General features: G+C 37.3%; 1 protein-coding gene across 1 annotated transcript in view; it reads right to left on the bottom strand.

The window, feature by feature from the left end:
* Positions 1 to 1,215: 1,215 nt before the first annotated feature.
* The window catches only part of LOC123308264 (homeobox protein invected-like), a 123,135-nt gene continuing 106,339 nt past the window's right edge, over positions 1,216 to 18,011 (bottom strand). Inside the window, exons 2-3 of the mRNA XM_044890852.1 lie at positions 16,781 to 16,786; positions 1,216 to 1,818 (exon numbers count right to left, since the gene is read on the bottom strand). Of these exons, the coding sequence (XP_044746787.1) occupies positions 1,463 to 1,818; positions 16,781 to 16,786 (362 nt within the window). The 3' untranslated portion in view covers positions 1,216 to 1,462. The remainder of the gene's footprint in view (positions 1,819 to 16,780; positions 16,787 to 18,011) is intronic.

Genomic DNA, 18,011 nt, shown 5'->3' with positions numbered 1-18,011 from the left:
ATCGGGATTAACTCGAGCGTCGTGGAGACCTAGTGGATTTTGAAGATTAGATAGTAAAAAGAAAAAAAGGTTCTCTGATGTTTGCACTTTCAGCGGTGGGGAAAGCGTCTGCAGAGTCTCAAAGATGTAAAAGAATATCGTCAGGTGTACATACTAGAGCGTGTCAGATTAAGATACTGTATATGCCTTACGTGTCTCTGATAATGAATTCATTCTTATCTGACAGTTTGCGCGGTGGGAATGGCCGTACGGAAGAGTTGAAAATGGTAAAAGTGTCAGATTTTCATAGAGATGGTTAATCTCGGTGTTGTACACGTATTGACCCATTAATCTGACACTAATCAGGGGGGGTTTTCTCAATCTGACACTTTGAAGATGATAAAAATGCTTTTTTTTGGATATTGATCTGCCTGTACCTCTAATCGTTTTTGTAGTCATTATGAAAGTTGTAGATAATAAAATTCTACACAACTTTTGTCTGAAGCAATTTAACATACTCTCAACCGTTCTCGAGTTAGAGGGCGATAAGGGCGAGGAGCTTAGCCACACATGCGAAAGGGCAAGGTCAATGTAGAATCCCAGTCTAATCTACAATTGTCAAAATGACAAGGTATTTCTATGATGATAGAATGTACTATTCTCCAACGAGTGAATTTTCACTTCAGCATGTATCGTTAAACACCTCGCATTAATCGCCATATATCTCAAAAACGTTCGAACGTAGAAAAAATTGCTTGGGACAAAATTTGTAGAAAATGTTATACTCTACAACTTCAATAATGAATGCGAAAAAGATTTGAAGCCCAGGGGAGGGAAAAATTTTAAAAAAAAGATTTTTGTGACCTTAATGGCCAATTTTTATTGTTTCGGCTTGCTAAAACTGTCAGATTATATTGCTTCCGTTATTCTTGAATCATTAGCTTCAAAATAAGAAAAAACGCCACCACGCTCTAGAATGTACACTTGACGTTTTTATTTTGCAGTTTGGCGCCCTCCCACACATTTTCGACACGCTTAAATTGTCAGATTAAGAGAATATATACTTTTCAACATGTAATTAACCACATATATCTTAATCTGACACGCTCGAGTATGTACAATGATCGTTTTTTTTACTATTCTGACAGGCTGTCCTAGACAATTCCCCTAGAGGTACTCTACAGGGTCCAAGGTATGTCCCAATGTCTCCTTATATTAATCTGACAAGCCCGAGTAAATCCCAAATTTCCCTCTTCGGCTCCCCAACTAAAATTTACTGTGAACAATGGCAATCGACGTGAAAGCTGAAATCATATTATGACTTTCATGAAATTAAAGCTTCGACTTTGACATTCTGCGACTCATCGATATCCTATCCGAAAAAATCACTATATTTTTGAGCATCAATCTTTACTCATTGAACCTCAAAACAGAACTGCTTACAATTCCCAACGAGACCGCATCTTCACTTCACTACACCTTCCTATGTACCCTTGGAGTTCTGCATCTCCTGCAGCTCTTCCTCCTCCTTAGTCAGCGGTATCGTGGAATGGTTGTAGAGGCCCTGCGCCATCAGTTGCAAGGCCAGGGGGTTCTTCTGACCAGAAGCCTTCTTGATTTTAGCTCTCTTGTTCTGGAACCATATCTTTATCTGAGCCTCGTTGAGGCCGAGCTCGGAGCTGAGCTGCTGCCTTCGCCTCTCCGTCAAGTATCTGTTTTCGGCGAACTCGTGCTTTAGCCTGGCTAGTTGTGCACCGGAAAATGCCGTTCTTGGTCTTTTCTCCTCCGCCGTTTGTCCGGTTTTTGCGCTTGGTTTCTTCATTCTTCTGGTACGTGGACCTGGAAAGATTTGGAAATGAGTATCTTTCGTGCTATCAACGATTTAGTAGAAGGGTGTTGAAATAGTGGTACAGGATTGAAAGGTTACAATAAAACTTGGTTCACTGTAACCATAGACATGGAGAATGGACGGAGCATTCCCTATTCAGCTCTACAGTAAATATGGCAGAAAAATGTGAAAGAGACAACCGAACATGCGGCCATAGCTTAGCTACATCTTCTTGGCATCGTCATAGCTTTGTATCTTTCTACAGAGTAAACATTTTCATGAGGGTATTGCTCAGTCCATTCTCTATGTTTGCGAAGCCACCAGACTAAGGAGAACCACGTGGACCGAAGGCCCGAGCCACAGCCGAGGCGAATCAGCCCGAAAAGACGAATCTACGGGCTTACAAGTCTATACACCAAACGAATAAGGTGCTTGCAAAAGGTGCAAAACATTGGGAGCTGTTTCGCTGACCAGCTATGTTTTATCACGAAGAATTGAATAATTCGCAGTTGACACTTACGACCTCGAAAAATAAGAAAAAAGTGGAATTGTTGACGTTTCTCAATTTCATTTTTCTAATCGTTGTGAAAGGAAAATCATCGAACGTCAAGAACTGTAATGGAGAAGCATAAGTATCATCTATGTGCGAAGCATAGATAGGTGTCATCTATGTGACGATCAATGATCAGGTCATTCGCCTAATTGGGTGCGAAAAATTGTCATTTCGTGCACCTCTTACGAACAAACTACGAGGGTATATTGAAAAATTTTTAGCCTACTATAAAATCAAACAAAATTTCAATGTCAAAATATTTTATTACTCAACATATTCTGCTCTTAATTGGAAACATTTATTACAGCGAACCTGCCACGTCTCTAGACCTTTCAAAAATAATGTTTCTTCTTGCTCTGCAAACCAGACCTCCACAGCATTTATTAACTCCTCGTTGGAAGAAAATTTTCGACCTTTTAAACTTTTTTCCAGCTGAGGAAAGAGATGATAGTCGGATGGAGCCAAATCTGGTGAGTAAGGCGGGTGTTCTAGTAATTCAAACCCTAAATCACGAATATTTTGCATGGCAACATGCGATTTGTGTGCAGGAAGGTTGCCCTGCAAAACAAAACTCCTTTGGATAGCTTTCCGCGTCTTTTGTCATTAATTTTTTCCCATAGAGTGGTCAGTAATGTCGAATAGTAATCTCCGGTTATTGCTCTACCCTTATCGAAAAAATCAATCATGATTACTCCATGGCAATCCCAAAAAATGGAAACAAGAACTTTTCCAGCAGATTTTTGGACACGAAACTTTTTAGGTCTTGGAGAACCAGAGTGTCGCCATTCCATCGATTGTTGCTTTGTTTCTAGATCGTAGAAATGTACCCAAGTCTCATCAATAGTAAGAATTCGGTTTAAGAAGTCTACACCGTTTCCAAATCAAACACAGATCGAACGCGATGCTTCTACTCTTGCACGCTTTTGGTCAACATTCAAACATTTGGGGATCCATTTTGCAGCAATTTTTCTCATGTCCAAATTGACGTGGACTATATGATAAACGCGTTCGCGTGAAATATTCAGGGCTTCAGATATCCGTTTTAGACCAATTCGACGGTCTGATAAAATCATGTCATGAACTGCATCGATATTTTCGGGGTCATCATCTTCAATGGCAAATTTACCTCTTTTGAAGCTTGCAGTCCAATTTTTCACGGTCGTATAAGAAGGATATTGATCACCAAGGGTATTAAGCATATCTTCGTAAGTTCGCTTACCTCTCAACTTGTCCTCAAACTTCACACTGACACTTCTACTGAGTTATTGTTCGTTGCTATGGTAACGCAATATTTTTTTATGCATGGAACTGGTCTAGGCTAAGTAGATATCAATACATTCTTGTATTTAATTGTTATTATCCACAATGAAAAAAGGTTTAAAAACCTATGCGTTAATAATGGCAAACTCTCTCAACCCTGTTCGAATAATGAAAGGCGTTTGCTAATGATGCATAACACCATCCCTTTTCCCAACTCAAATTTCAAGTACCTAGAGGATGAACGTGACAGTTTAGTCAATATAAACGTCAACCCTTTATGGTTTCCCAGAACTTCGGTTCGAAACATCCAAAAGGGCCATGTAAAATTTCCAGTACCTAAGCCATTCTGTATGTGAGCAGTAGGTAATAGGTATGGTTTTTTATATCTGTTGGATAAATTAAACGGGAATTCACTCCTGATTCACTTCTGATTCGCCCTGAGCTGATTTTTCCTCGGCTAATAGCCCATCATCCAATACGGCGCGGCGCTGATATGAAATCATATCGTGAATCATTCCTAATGCGCTTGGCATCATCTCCAACCATCGTTCATTCCCCACAAGAAGTCATATAAATAATTGAACAGGAAATTCTCCATCCATAAACGTGAATGACGGGAATCTATAGACTCCCGGCAGAAGACGGCACCTTGACACAGTCGACCAACGAGATATTTAGACGTTAATCGTTTCTACATCTCAAAACGGATCAAGTTGCCACCCAACACCTGACAACGCCCGAAATTTGCTAATTGCGAAGCTGTCGACATTGTCTTGAGACGTACCAATATAACTGTCAGGAGTTGGTGGAATACGCCAAGATGCCGTTTCCGGCAAGCTGCGAGAGGTAATAAGAAGTGGGCGAGTTCAAATTACTTCGTGTTTGAGTGAGCAATACATTTGGACAGGATAAGATCCCGGATGGATGCGTAGATAGAACTGCGAATTGAACAGTCAGGCTGCATGAGGGTTCTTTGATATTATTCATTACTAGCTTCTCTCACGCAATATTTCATAGGTGAGAATTTTTTTTGACAGAAGGTAGAAGTCATCAAAACAAGTAATTTCACTCGTTCTGTATAGTGAAGTAGATGATAAAATTTCCCACTTCTTATGGTTATGCTATTATATCTGAAAAATAAACTGCTCCACAAGTGTTAGGGATATCGTATTCAATCTTTTTTAAAAGTATGTAATCTTTGAGAAAATAGCTCTAAAATCATTTAAAACTCAATAACAACTTGAATCGATCCAATAAAAATCAGTATGAGACATTTCGTCAATCTGGTCGTCTTTTTTCTGAAGTTTGGTTCTTTGCATAATGCTTCATGAATGTTCTTATTTTGAAATGAAGTCAGTTTATCAACGGCTTCGATTTGAAACGAGTTTTCTGAAAATGCCAAGACGTAAATTAACAAACGCTGAGGCTAATAGGGCTATCGGAATGCTACAGGGTGGCCTAACTCAGGTTGTTGTAGCGGAAAAGCTCAAAGTCAGCCAAAGTGTGATATCTACACTTTGGAATAGGTTCAGGGAGACAGGTTTCGTGTTGGAAAGACCAAGGCTTGGTGGGCGACGAAAAACAACACCTGCTCATGCTCAGGGTCGTTTCATCACCGTCTCGTCGAGAAGAAACCCTACATCTACGTGTAGAATGCTACGGAATACTCTTCAAAATGCAGATGGGGTCCAAGGTCCAAGTTTCCATCGAAACCATCAGACGACGTTTGAGAGAGGTGAATCTAGGTTCTCTAAGTCCATTAAGAGGAGTTCCATTAACACGTGACCAAAAGCGTCAAAGTGTTATGGTATGGGCTGGGTTATGTTTCAACGGGCGCACAGATCTACATATTTGGGAATATGACCGCCTTACACTATAGGGAGCATGTCATTGACAATGTTGTGCCAAATTTTCACGCTGCTATTGGTGAAACTTTTCAATTTCTAGACGATAACGATAGACCGCACCGTGCAGCCATAGTTGAGAATGCGCGCGAGGAGCTTGGTATTCTACATTTACCAATACCTCCGCACTCACCAGATTTGAATTGCATAGAACAAGTATGGGATATGCTCCAAAGAAGATTAGATAATCAACCTACCCCAGAATCCTTAAATGATCTGAGAGAGCTTCTGCCCCGTTTATGGAACCAAATTCCTCAAGAAATGTTCAACCTCGTGTGTAGTATGCAAAGAAGATATCAAGCTGTTATTGATGCCCGTGGAGGCCATACATTGTATTGATAGTCTTAAAATGCTTGAATTCTCTGGCAATAAAATTTCGTTATTTTATTCGATTTTTCTTAACCACCCTGTATACGCTGCAACCTACAATCTAAAATTAATTTGAAGCTTGAAATCATATATAATGTATAACATTCATAAGAAAAATCTTATTTTAACTATATTTTTTTGCAATTTGAGTCAATATCCCTAACTTATGTTGAACAGTTTAGTTTGATTGTAAAGAGACTTTTTAGGAATTATAATATGAATGAATTGAAATATGATCAGAAAGTTTTCTCGTGAAGCCGCCTCAGATGAAGGCTAGCATAGATCATGTTAGAAAGACAGGATGCTCTCTGAACCCCCTAAAAATACACCTGAGGATACCACACATCACGAAAGTTGTTTGTTCCATTTTTTATTCATAGATTAGTCTAATGAAAAATATACTCAAAGGAAGCGGAGAATAGGGTCGGATGGCTTAAGTGGAAGCTGCGTTTCGGATTTCAATGAAGGGATTTAATGTACACGGTTTTATTATGACGGTTGACTCTCGTAACCAGATTATTTATTTCGTCGATCATTAAATGTGAGATACACGAAAAAATTATTTAGGTTCGGCAGAGTTGCTGATGATTAAATAATAAAATAATAATAAAGATATCAAGCTACTCATTCGGTATCATCTCTTGGACCATCATCGATTTAGCAGCCCTACAGAATAAGAACAATGCGAGGATTTTTGATTTCTCCAAGCATATCCCTCAGGAATTTGAAGTTTGCGGGCTCGGGGCAAAAATGAATATAATGCTGTTGCCAAGATTTTGCACCAAGAATCATTAATGAAATACCAACCTCTAAGGCCAAAAAAAAATTCCTTATTACAATTACAATCGAGATTCTGTATTGGAAAATGAACATCATGAGCTCTACTGCGATCGCAAGGTTCTCACAGATCAGAAAGTAACTCACAATATATACTCCATTCATATTTATTTCAACAGTCGGTTGGCCATGAAATAATTTTCATGAGTTTTGTAACTAGAACGGAGTAAGGTTGGCTCTCATGAAATGTCGGTAATATCAAAACGCCGTTGCCACAACTAATATCAATTAATATTTCGAAAATGCCAAAAGTGATTGAAAAAAGAAAGAGCGTTTCAGGAAGTGCTATTTAGAATTCAAGTCCGCTCATTCAAGAGCTAAAATCAACAATACGTCAGACGGTATTGCCATATTCGATGTAAGAAGATTTATATAATGTTTCATCTGAATTTGAACGACTTATATTTCAGCTGAATATTTCCACAATCAAAAAGATTGTGAATGAAGAATATGACAAAGAATTTCCTTCTATTGGGAGACCCAAAAAAGTAGTGGCATTTGAGAATTTTATGTTTGAGTGAAATAATGCGAAAAGTTTACTACAGGATTTTAGATCGTAGAATAAGTTCCCGATAATTGATTTTTCTATTTTTCATTTGACTTTTCCTATACATTGTAAATGTCTCGAGGTACCAATAAATACCTAATTATTATTATTATATCAATGTATTAAGATAAACAGCCACAAATACGCGCCAGTTGTCCTGTTAATTGTTTATTCATGTGAAATTTCTGTTCAAAGGTAAAGCTCATCTTGACTCCAAACTTCCTTTAATACCTTTTACTTATATTGATGCAAGATGATTTTTGTTGAAGAATTTAACATTCTTGTAATTATCTGTTAATCCCTTCGGGAGATACCCATTCCCAACCAATACATCATATGCATCTCATCTTCGGGTTAATATTTTTGAAATCTACAACTGATGTAACGTATTCAAACTTTAGCCAAAGAAGATAACGAACATTATTAACTCTCCTCAAGCTAGTGCATATTATGATATTATACTGATCTCTTGTATTTTCCATGCAAATAACTGGATTTGGCATGCCTTCAATCAGTTTGTATAAATTTTAATTATGTTCGTCACATATTTTCCGAAGAGATTCGACATTGTGATAAAATACGTATTAACAGAAACTTTTACGTGAAACGGGCAACATAGCGTTGATTTAAAACCCAAAAATGTTTTGACAAGCTTCATAACCCCAAATTTTCGTACTATACATAGTGAAATGTGTCCAATTTCCATGGCCAATTGAGTGCTAAAATAAAAGTGAATGAAGTATACCTGATCTCATTTTGCTAAATAAAGATGAGTATAGATCGTATTGGTGTTAAAGCTCCCGAGCTCAAAGAGGGAGGACTCCAATACTGTTCCACAGGAAACTGTTCGTCTATAAAAGATTCAATATTCAATGGGCAAATTTCCTAAAACTCCAAAATCGAATTTAAGATTTTTTTTTTAACAAAGACTGCAAATCAAACAACCGAAGTTTCCGAAACCTTTGATGTATATATCGAGGAATAAAATACAGCAAATAGATTAAATTCATTTTCCCATCCTCCAACATCGTTAAGATCCTCAGAGTTCCCTGGTATAATCACGTATATATCTCCATAATTTGCTCCATTATCGTCATCGAAGATGTAATCGACGCATTAGAATATCTAGAAGAGCATTAAATGCTGATTAATGGCGGAGCTAGCGGCAGATTACCTCAGCCATCTTCATTCGTTTGAATTTGATAGTTGATGGTAATCAATTATGCAGGAAAAAGGGATTATGCTATTATTGGAATCAGAAAGAATTAAAGTGTATAATGAATCGGCAATTCAATTTCAAATATCCGTTATATATCATCACGATCTGGCTTATGTGGTAATGAACCCTGGTATGGAAAGGTGCCATTGGTATACTTGTATTAATCATTTGAAAACAGATTGGGAGTTTGCCATTTTAAGATTTCATTTCGCAGGATATAGAGGAAATATCAACATTTCGAAAAAAGTCATAATTCACACTGTTCTTGAGGAATACCCTCGATAGAATGGGAAAGCTGTAGCCAACTAGGGCCCTAGAGAAAATTACATATATCACACCACTTCATATTGTGGTGAGAAAATTCAGACAACCTGGGTATCTCGATTCAAATACATCCCATCAGCGAATCGACCCGGTGACGACATATCAAAGAAAACACGGATAGAGAAAACAATTACTACGATGCCAAGTGGCAAGGACGAGTGGAAAGGAAACCCACCTCCCAAATCCTCAAAAGAAATTACAGAAATGTCATATAGCAATACATTCTGACAGTCAAACTGCGATTGAACCACTAAGCCCCCTTGATTCTGATATGTTATGGGAGTGCCGAAAGATGGTCTGTTTAGTTTCGGTTCCAGGTAATCAAAGATAATGAGGAGGCAAAACACTTGCCAGAAAGGCAGCACAAATTCTTTTCATTGACCTACAAGAAAGAGTTTCAGGAGTGGGAAAACTTAAAGAGGTACCTAACACTCTGGAGGAATATTCTGCGGATAATAATTCCAAAAAGTTCCTTTAAGAAACTTTAACACTGCGAGATCTAAGAAATATCTGAATCGTAGCAAGGATATGCTAGACCTCCATAGCGGATTCCTTACAGGATATTGTCACTTCAGGAAGCACTTAATGGCAAGTTGCTGCTAGATGAAACTTAATTCAAAGCCGATTGGAGAGGTGATGACGTAGAAGGTGGAAATGTCAAGCTCACTGACAGAACTCGCTCCGTTCGCAGTGGCGTAGCATATAAAGTTGGAAAGAGATTAATTTAAACAGAAGCGTTTGAGTTTTTGCAGAAGATACCTCTCCCTTCGAGTAAATCAAACAGTAGTTTGAAATGTTATAAACTTAATATGAGGGGAGATACCTTAGGCTCTGTAGAGACCTCTAAGAAAAATTAGACCTACATAGGGGGAAGGACAGTTTTTCAGAATAGTAGAAAAAAACGAACATTGTATATACTCGAGCGTGTCCGATTAAGATATATGTATATGGTTAATTACATGTTGAAAAGTATACATTCTCTTGATCTGACAATTGAAGCGTGACGAAAACGTGTGGGAGGGCGTGAAACTTAAAAAAAAAACGTCGCGTGTTCATTCTCGAGCGCAATGGCTCTTTTCTCATTTGGAAGCTTAAAATTCAAGAATGCCGGAAAGAATATAATTTGACAGTTTCATCAAGCCAAAACAATGAAAATTAGTCATAAAAGTTACAAAAATGAGTTTATTTCTTAATTATCTCCACTCTTGGGCTTCAAATCGTTTTAGCATTCATCATAAAATTTGTAGAGCATAACATGTTTTACAAATTTCGTTAGAAGCAATTTTTTCTGCATCAAACGTTTATGAGATATAAGGCGACGACTGTGTGTTAGACTGGGATTTTACATTGACCTTGGCCTTTCGCATGTATGGCTGAGCTCCTCGCCCTCATCACCCTCTAGCTCGAAAACGGTTGAGAGTATGTGAAATTGCTTCAGACAAAAGTTGTATAGAATTTTATTATCCAGCACTTTCATGATGAATACAAAAAACATAAGAGGAGCAAAAAGGAGTATATTCAGAAAAAATGCATTGCTATCATCTTCAAACTGTCAAATTAAGAGACATTCCTGATTAGTTTCAGATTAATGGGTCAACACGTCTGCAACACCGAGATCAATGATCTGTATGAAAATCTGACACGCTCGAATATGAAGAAATAACGATTTTTTTTTGGATTCCCAATGCAGGAACGCTGTGACCTTGCATCACGTCGGTATTGTCAGTCTCTTGAAAAGTAGCTTCCTTTGAGTCTAATTTACATATCCTCTGAAAATCTGAAATGATCGAAAGCCATTTTTTTTTGCAATTTCAACACCAGCTCCACTACCCAAACTGTCAGATTCAGATTAACATGAATTTATCATCAGAGACACGTAGGGCATATAAGTACGTACTGTATTTTAATTTGATACGCTCGAGTAGGTATGTACACCTGACGATTTTTTTTACATCTTTGGAAACTTGCAGACACTTTGCCCACCGCTGAAAGTGCATACATCATAGAACTTTTTTTCTTCCCATCATCTCATCTTCAAAATCCATTAGGCCTCTTTCACGCTCGAATAAATCCCGATTTAGCATCGTGGGCTCCCCAACTATAATTGAGACGTACGAATCAAACGACTATAACTTTACCAGCGTAGCTAGCTTTCAATACTTTATTGGTTGTATTTATTGCATATTTCACCATTATTCCACGAAGACAATCCTCTTAAGGACTTTGTCCCACAGAGGAATATAGGCCACAACTTCGTAGAAAATTATGGTAAGTTCAGGCAACGTTACTTAGAATACCCAAAAAAGGACCCAAAATCTAATGGACAGATGTTGATCATGTGAACGTCACCTACCAAAATTAGAGTGGTTCATTTCTTAGACCTAAGTTCTTAGGAACTCCCCATTAAACGTATGGAAATGAAAGTCTGCAAACAAGTGGGTTTTGACGTGTTCAAAAAAGATTTCCTCCATAATCGCAAGTGTCACGAACCTTTCAACAATCTGAGAAAATAAAGCCTGCAGACTTATTACGATATTCAAAGTTTAAAAGTTGTTATCGACCTAATGGTGCACTTCATTTAAACCGCCCAGAATTCCTGAAATAACAAAAATTACTCGATGTGACCTCACAGACTTATGTCGTAACCTAAATCTTACGTCCATAGAAGATTAATGACGAATTCATCGAATCGGTCCAAACTTCACGCAAGAATCACATACGCCTTGGAAGTACGCTATAAGCCGCCTTTCCAACCGAGCAAAAAGAATAGACCGATTTAATTGCAGCGAGAGTTTACAAACGGGTGTTTCAAATAACAAATAATTAAGAAGTAGACATAAACATTAATCTCGGCATAAGATGTGAATGCTCCGGGTACGTGAAGAGAGTTAATTGAAACGAGGAAACGAAGAATCCACGGGAAAGGCAAAAAGCGGTCCGCATTCGCGATGGCGACCGCCGTTCTTACTCTGCCATACGGAATCTCGTACTTTTCCAATTCATTAATCATCTGGAAGGTCGATATGCATTTCATGTTTGGCTAATTCCGACATTTCATGCCGTATCGCAGGTGGAAAAAGAAGATGCATTTTTCGTTTTCATATCGACGTTTTTTCTATGGTCGCGCTGATTTATCTGTCGCCGAGGCAGAAGAGTCTCTATGGTACAAATCTTCATCTAGGCTGTCGTTCGGGATGACTTCCAAGGAGCCGATTGATTTCGAGCGAGATTTATTGCTTCGAAATGTCAAAATCGATTCTAGTGATGTAATATGGGTGTTTACTCAACCGCTGCGTTGTGACTAATGGAACGATTCTGTGTAATGTTGGAACGTCTATGATAAAGCGAGTTGTTTTCGAGAATGCGGGAACTCTATGAATCATTTGAAAACCACGACGATTGTCTTTCTGAACGACACTTCTCGAAGTTACTCTTGACTTTCCTGTACATCTAACACGCAATAAGTTTGTTTCTCGTGATCAGAGAAAACATTCCTCAATTCTCGATGTTTTTCCTTCATTCGATGCAAATTACGGTCCTGGACAAAAAAAACCGGACAATCAAAAAGTTCACCGAATTCATTTCGAAATGTCTTTTGAAGTTATCCATTGATTTTGATCATTTTGTTGTCTATTTGTAGCCTATCTCATCTAGTTTATCACCTTATGTCGAGTCTGCAGGAATTACCATTGAATTTGATGGTATACGGGGTAGAAGTGAAAGTTGCAATTTCCTCTAAATTTCTGAACACCCTGTGGAGGTAATTAGTGACGCAATGGTGGGTCCTTGAATGAGTTCTGGAAGCCTGATCTTCTCTTGACATTTTCTTGTTTAATTCACTCATATAGCTCTTTCCTAATAGGAAATACGATTTCTCAAAAGAAGCTATACAATTTATATCATTAACGATAACACATTATGAAAAAAAGCACATCCTTATATTCTTATATACTGAGTATTGCCCCCAGGTACTCCTATCACTACTTCCATGCGGCGGGGTGAGCTTCCAATACAGCAATTGACTGTTGTGGAACGTTTTCCCATTCTTCAAGGAGAGCTGTTCTGAGAGCTGAAATGGTTATCGGTTGACGGTTGCGAATAAGCCTCCCTAACATGTCCTACACATGCGCAATTGGGCTTAGATCGGGCTTACGTGGAGGCCAGGCTTGCGCAATGTCTTCTGACCGCATAATAAAAAAAACCATTTATTAAATGCAATGCTAAATTCCAGTGAACTGTAAGTGACAAAATGAATTACATAAACACGAATGATAACTTTGCTGCGCAACAGGATAACCGTGTTTCTTGATCAAAAAGTAGGTATTGTTCTTAATGTTATAAATTGCTTTGAGAAATCGTATTTCCATTCAGGAAGGAGCTATTGACTATTGAATTAAACAACAAAATGTTAAGAGAAGATCACGCTTCAAAAACTCCTTTAAAGGCCCATCATTGCGTCAATAATTGCCTCTACAGGGTGTTCAGAAATTTAGAGGAAATTGCAACTTTCACTTCTACCCTGTATACCATCAAATTCAATTGAAATTCCCGCAAACTCTACATCAGGGGATGAACTAGATGAAATAGGCTACAAATAGACAACAAAATCGATGGACCCCTTAAAAGTTGTTTCAAAATGAATTTGGTGAAACATTTTTCGGTCCGTTTTTTTTTGTCCAGGAGTGTATTATAATCCCTTGATATGACCAATTTATAACTTCAATATAATTGAACAATGAACAAGTTTTCGTTATCTTTCTAATAGATATAGATGGATATCAGATATTATAGAATGTAAGCAAAGTGTATCACAATAAATCCATTGAAAAGACTAAGATGGTAATTCAGGCTGTGGAGAAAAATCGGAAAATTGGTCATTCAAAAAGTACGCTTGAATGGATGTCTCGAATTTGTTGAAGCATCTATAGCATGATTCCGCTTCATCGTTCAACAATGAAATACGGCCCTGGTTTTCTATATCTCACGATCCCCAAGCATCCATCTCACTTCCTTAAGAAGTACATGATTAGAGGCAAGTCAGTATGATTCCTTGCCTAGCCCGTATCCATAAACTGTCTATGTATCTGTTACGGCTAAAGATAGGTGTGAGCATAAACTTAAGATTAGCCGGCTAAACTTAGGTTTATATTCGAGGATCGGCCAAAGTTCGATAAAATATTCATCTGCGTCAGGACATTTTATCTTTAGCCGGCTAATGTGCACATTACCCAAAACGGAACGGCTAAAAATTTATTCGATGGACACGCGAGAAGGTGATGTCTCATGAATGGTCGGATGGGATAGGACGAACGCACACGGCCACTTTTTTGTTTAAATTTTTAGAATTGAAATTTGCAAAAGAGCATCGAATGTATTGGGGTTGTATTACATAACGCCCATGGGTTTTCAATTCATCATTTAACGAGTTATTTTCATCTGTTTAGGAGATTAATGCTCTTCAAACCAAGCCTAATTTGTGAAAAACCATAATATGACCCCACAAGAAAATGAGATATTAGACATAGAAAATTTTTTCTGCAAACAAAAGTATATTTTCCCTACCACTCAATAATTGGGTTTATGGAAAAATTACGAAATAGAAACTATAGTTTCTAACGTTGCAATTTCTTTCCAACCAATTTTTTCGCAAAAACTATGAACATGAACATAGTTGAAAACACTTTCTCTAGTTGATTTTGTTAAAAATTTCTTCACGAGTCATTGAACATACGGGTTCCAAAATATGGCCTGTCGCCACCCTTGATGAATCATCCCGGGGGATACAAGTGCATTCATCGTAAAGCTTATCTGCCAAACAGTCCGGTTAACTACAAACAAGATTGGGTACTTCTACTTATATTTTTCTAGAATTTGACTTTTGGTATTTTGATGAAGAAATTCGCGGAATCGTTCTTGTCTTCATTCACTCCTTTTGCTCATTCAATTCCCCTTAAATTATGAATAATAACAAGATGAAAAATAATCATTAACACTACAGTTTTCCCCCACACTCAAAATAGCATGTCATGAATTTTGCCATCAGGCGTTTAGATTTTTAGATTCGTCAATAAGAATTCGTTGAGACACAGTTGAAACGAATATATGTTCATTCTCCAATTTCTCAACTGCTTAACAGAATGCTTTTCTGCTATTAAAATATGTGAAATTTATACAGAAAATGCATTGCATTAATGGTTTGATTATACTCGTATTACTGTTTCTTTACATTTTTTTAATTGCCGAAAATTTGCGCCCCTCAAGCCTTCTACATTTTTAGCCGATGGGATGTGGTTACACTTAAGTTTAGCCGGCTAAAGATAGAAGAAACGAACATTAGCAAATACCCGAAGCTAAACCTAAGTTTAGCCGGCTAATCTTAAGTTTATGTTCACACCTATCTTTAGCCGTAACATATCTATCAAAATCAGCCTGCCGTTCAGAACAAGTATCGCCTTCAAATGATTCTTCGAAGGCAAGCCTCTAGAAGTGGTCAAAATAACGTTTATATTATATTACAGTTGGCATCATCAGATTGTAGAAACAGTAGTATGATTTCGACCCTTCCTTCTTCTAATTTCTCTCTCACTGAGAGATTCTCTCAGTTCAGTTACTGCTTGAAATGGATCTAGCACTTAGATACTTTAAGGGGAAGTAGTACATACGATTCGAGACCAAGATCATCGACCTTGGTTGCTTTACGGATGGTACCCCAAAAACGAAAATGTGTCATATCTTTGAGCAATAGCCTGACTTACATAGTTACTGATTCAGTTGAAAAGTAGAAATTACCACGTGAGAGGTAATATTAGGAATATTGAATAATTTTCAGTTATTCCTGAATTTCACCGTAATTTTGGCATATATCGCTATGAAAATATTTGCAGTATATAAAGAATTGAATCGCCGATGTCACCCCATCATTATTTTCATCGAAATATGTCGAAAAACCGTCGAAGAATGAATGTGAAAACAAGTTTTATTGGCACTAAAGTTCAAGTTTTTTTTTCATATAAAAAAACAAACAAAAATGGAAAAAAAGAGACGGGTTGACAACAAGAGGTCCTTTAACTTAAAAAAAATCAAGGCTTCACGTGAGAAATTGAAAGCGTAAATTAGGAACTAGTGAATGCCGTTTTTGAATGGAGATTATTGAGGTATTACTTCCCCTTAAGTTTGAAAAACAAGGAAAAAAAAATAAAATGAAGGGAGGCATACTTTCGATTAGCCAATTTATGAAATTTTGGACAAATTAGTCTTCGTTGAATACAGCAAAACGTAAGAAAACTGCTAAAGATTTTTATTCGTTCTAGAGAAGATAATGTTAAGTCTAGACATCTCTGCCCAGCACTTATAGTTTTGTGGCAGTTGTGGCAATCATAAACAGTTCTGAAAATCTTCGACCTCTTTTCCACCAAACGATATTTAGACTCAACAGTAAATAAACGTCGACTCACTAGGCATGAGTTGTCATGTTTCTTGTTAGACATAGGAATTGGTAAGACCATAACCGACGGCCAATAGACAAAAGCAGATTTCCGAGCATAAGAACAAATAAACAGATATCAAATATCGGAAAACATAAACTGAAAGAAGTGTTGCCAGTTGAAAAAAAGTGAATGTAGATATCCAAATAATTCGATATATACAAATAAACGAAAACGTTTCAATATGCAGGAATTCCCGAAACACTAAAAGTTTATTTTTTACACAGCTCAAGTTTTGCAACAAGATGGAACACTAATGGACCACTTATCATCAAAATAAATCATTCTGTAGAATAAAAAATAATATTTGTTTGACACAACTAGGATAACCTCGAAAAGTAACTACTAGAATGCTCATATCCTTATTGTTATCAAAAAAAAATTATTTCAACTTCATCTCATCATTCATACATCTTTCGTATAGTCAAATAACTCACGTTTGGTTTTGTAGTTCTTGTAGAAATTCTAGTACTTACTTCTTCCTAAAACAAAAGAAAAACATGAAATTAGTGGAGGTACAATGAGAGCACACAAAAAGCAAATAAAAGTAAATTTCAAATCGTACGGCGAGAGGGGGGGTGGGACTGAAGGCGATGTTTTATTTCCTGTGAAATTCAGATAAGGACCAATCGCGACTTGTTCGGCGGAAAATCGAGTTAGAATGCCTCTCGGACCATTTCCCGTTCAATGTAGCGGGAGGAAATGGACTCTTATTGAATTTTGTAGAGACGTGATAGGAATTTTTCGCGTTGGTTCTCGATTCAGTCGACATCGAGATGCTTTATGATTGATTTCGTGAGTCATTGCCAGCGCTCGAACTCTATATCTAGAATTGCGATAGCTGAAGAAAACTCTGACCAATTATTTTGTTGAATTGCAGCACGGCCATCGAGGATAATATATATGGGAATAGCAAATATATGAATATTATCCATATGTTGCCTGAGCTCTCATAGCTAAGTTGTTGAGAGTGTTGGTTTTAAGATCGTAAAATCTGGAGTTGGATCTTGGGGCTAAAGAAGAAATATTTTAGACTAAACTATGTGCTGCCTTTCTCTATATACAGGGTGTATTTGAAGGTAAAGCTTTTTTTTTCAACAGACGGATATCGGCTTGTTCGATATTTACGTGGTTATGAAAATGGAAATTTAGGATTGCCGAATTGTTCCCAATATTTTCTAGTAACTTACACGATTTTATGAAATGGCTCATTTCGATACCAACTGACAGAAGAGACTTAGGACACAAGTGTAAAAAATAGAATGATACTTCAAAATCTCACCAATAAAATTCGTCTAAATTATTCACGAATTTTTCACAATGGTCATAACAATCTTCTTGTTCGAACATTCCAACAATCGTCGTAAAAATGGGATGAAATGGGGAAACATCGTAGCACATTTTCAACATAACAAACATAGGCATTTTCAAGAAACTGCCTCGATTTTCTACATTTTTTTTCACCCTAAATTGCACGATACAACAATTTTGATTCTCTCGAAAATGACCTGATGCATCTAAGCCGATGAACTTGGTACTGAACCATTCATTGTCTAGCCATATGTTTATGTTTTGTTACGTTTTTGTGATGCCTGAGACACTTTCCACAGTCCCCTACTTGAATTTCAATGAAATTTTGTCTTCCAGGGGTTGTATCTCAGACATCTGGGATATTTTATAAGGACAATTTTTGGTTAAACGACTTAT

Source organism: Coccinella septempunctata, chromosome 2 (genome assembly GCF_907165205.1).
Source record: "Coccinella septempunctata chromosome 2, icCocSept1.1, whole genome shotgun sequence".
Taxonomy (NCBI): domain Eukaryota; kingdom Metazoa; phylum Arthropoda; class Insecta; order Coleoptera; family Coccinellidae; genus Coccinella; species Coccinella septempunctata.
The sequence above is the reverse complement of the archived record's forward strand: the minus strand, read 5'-3'. Positions and strand labels throughout refer to the sequence as shown.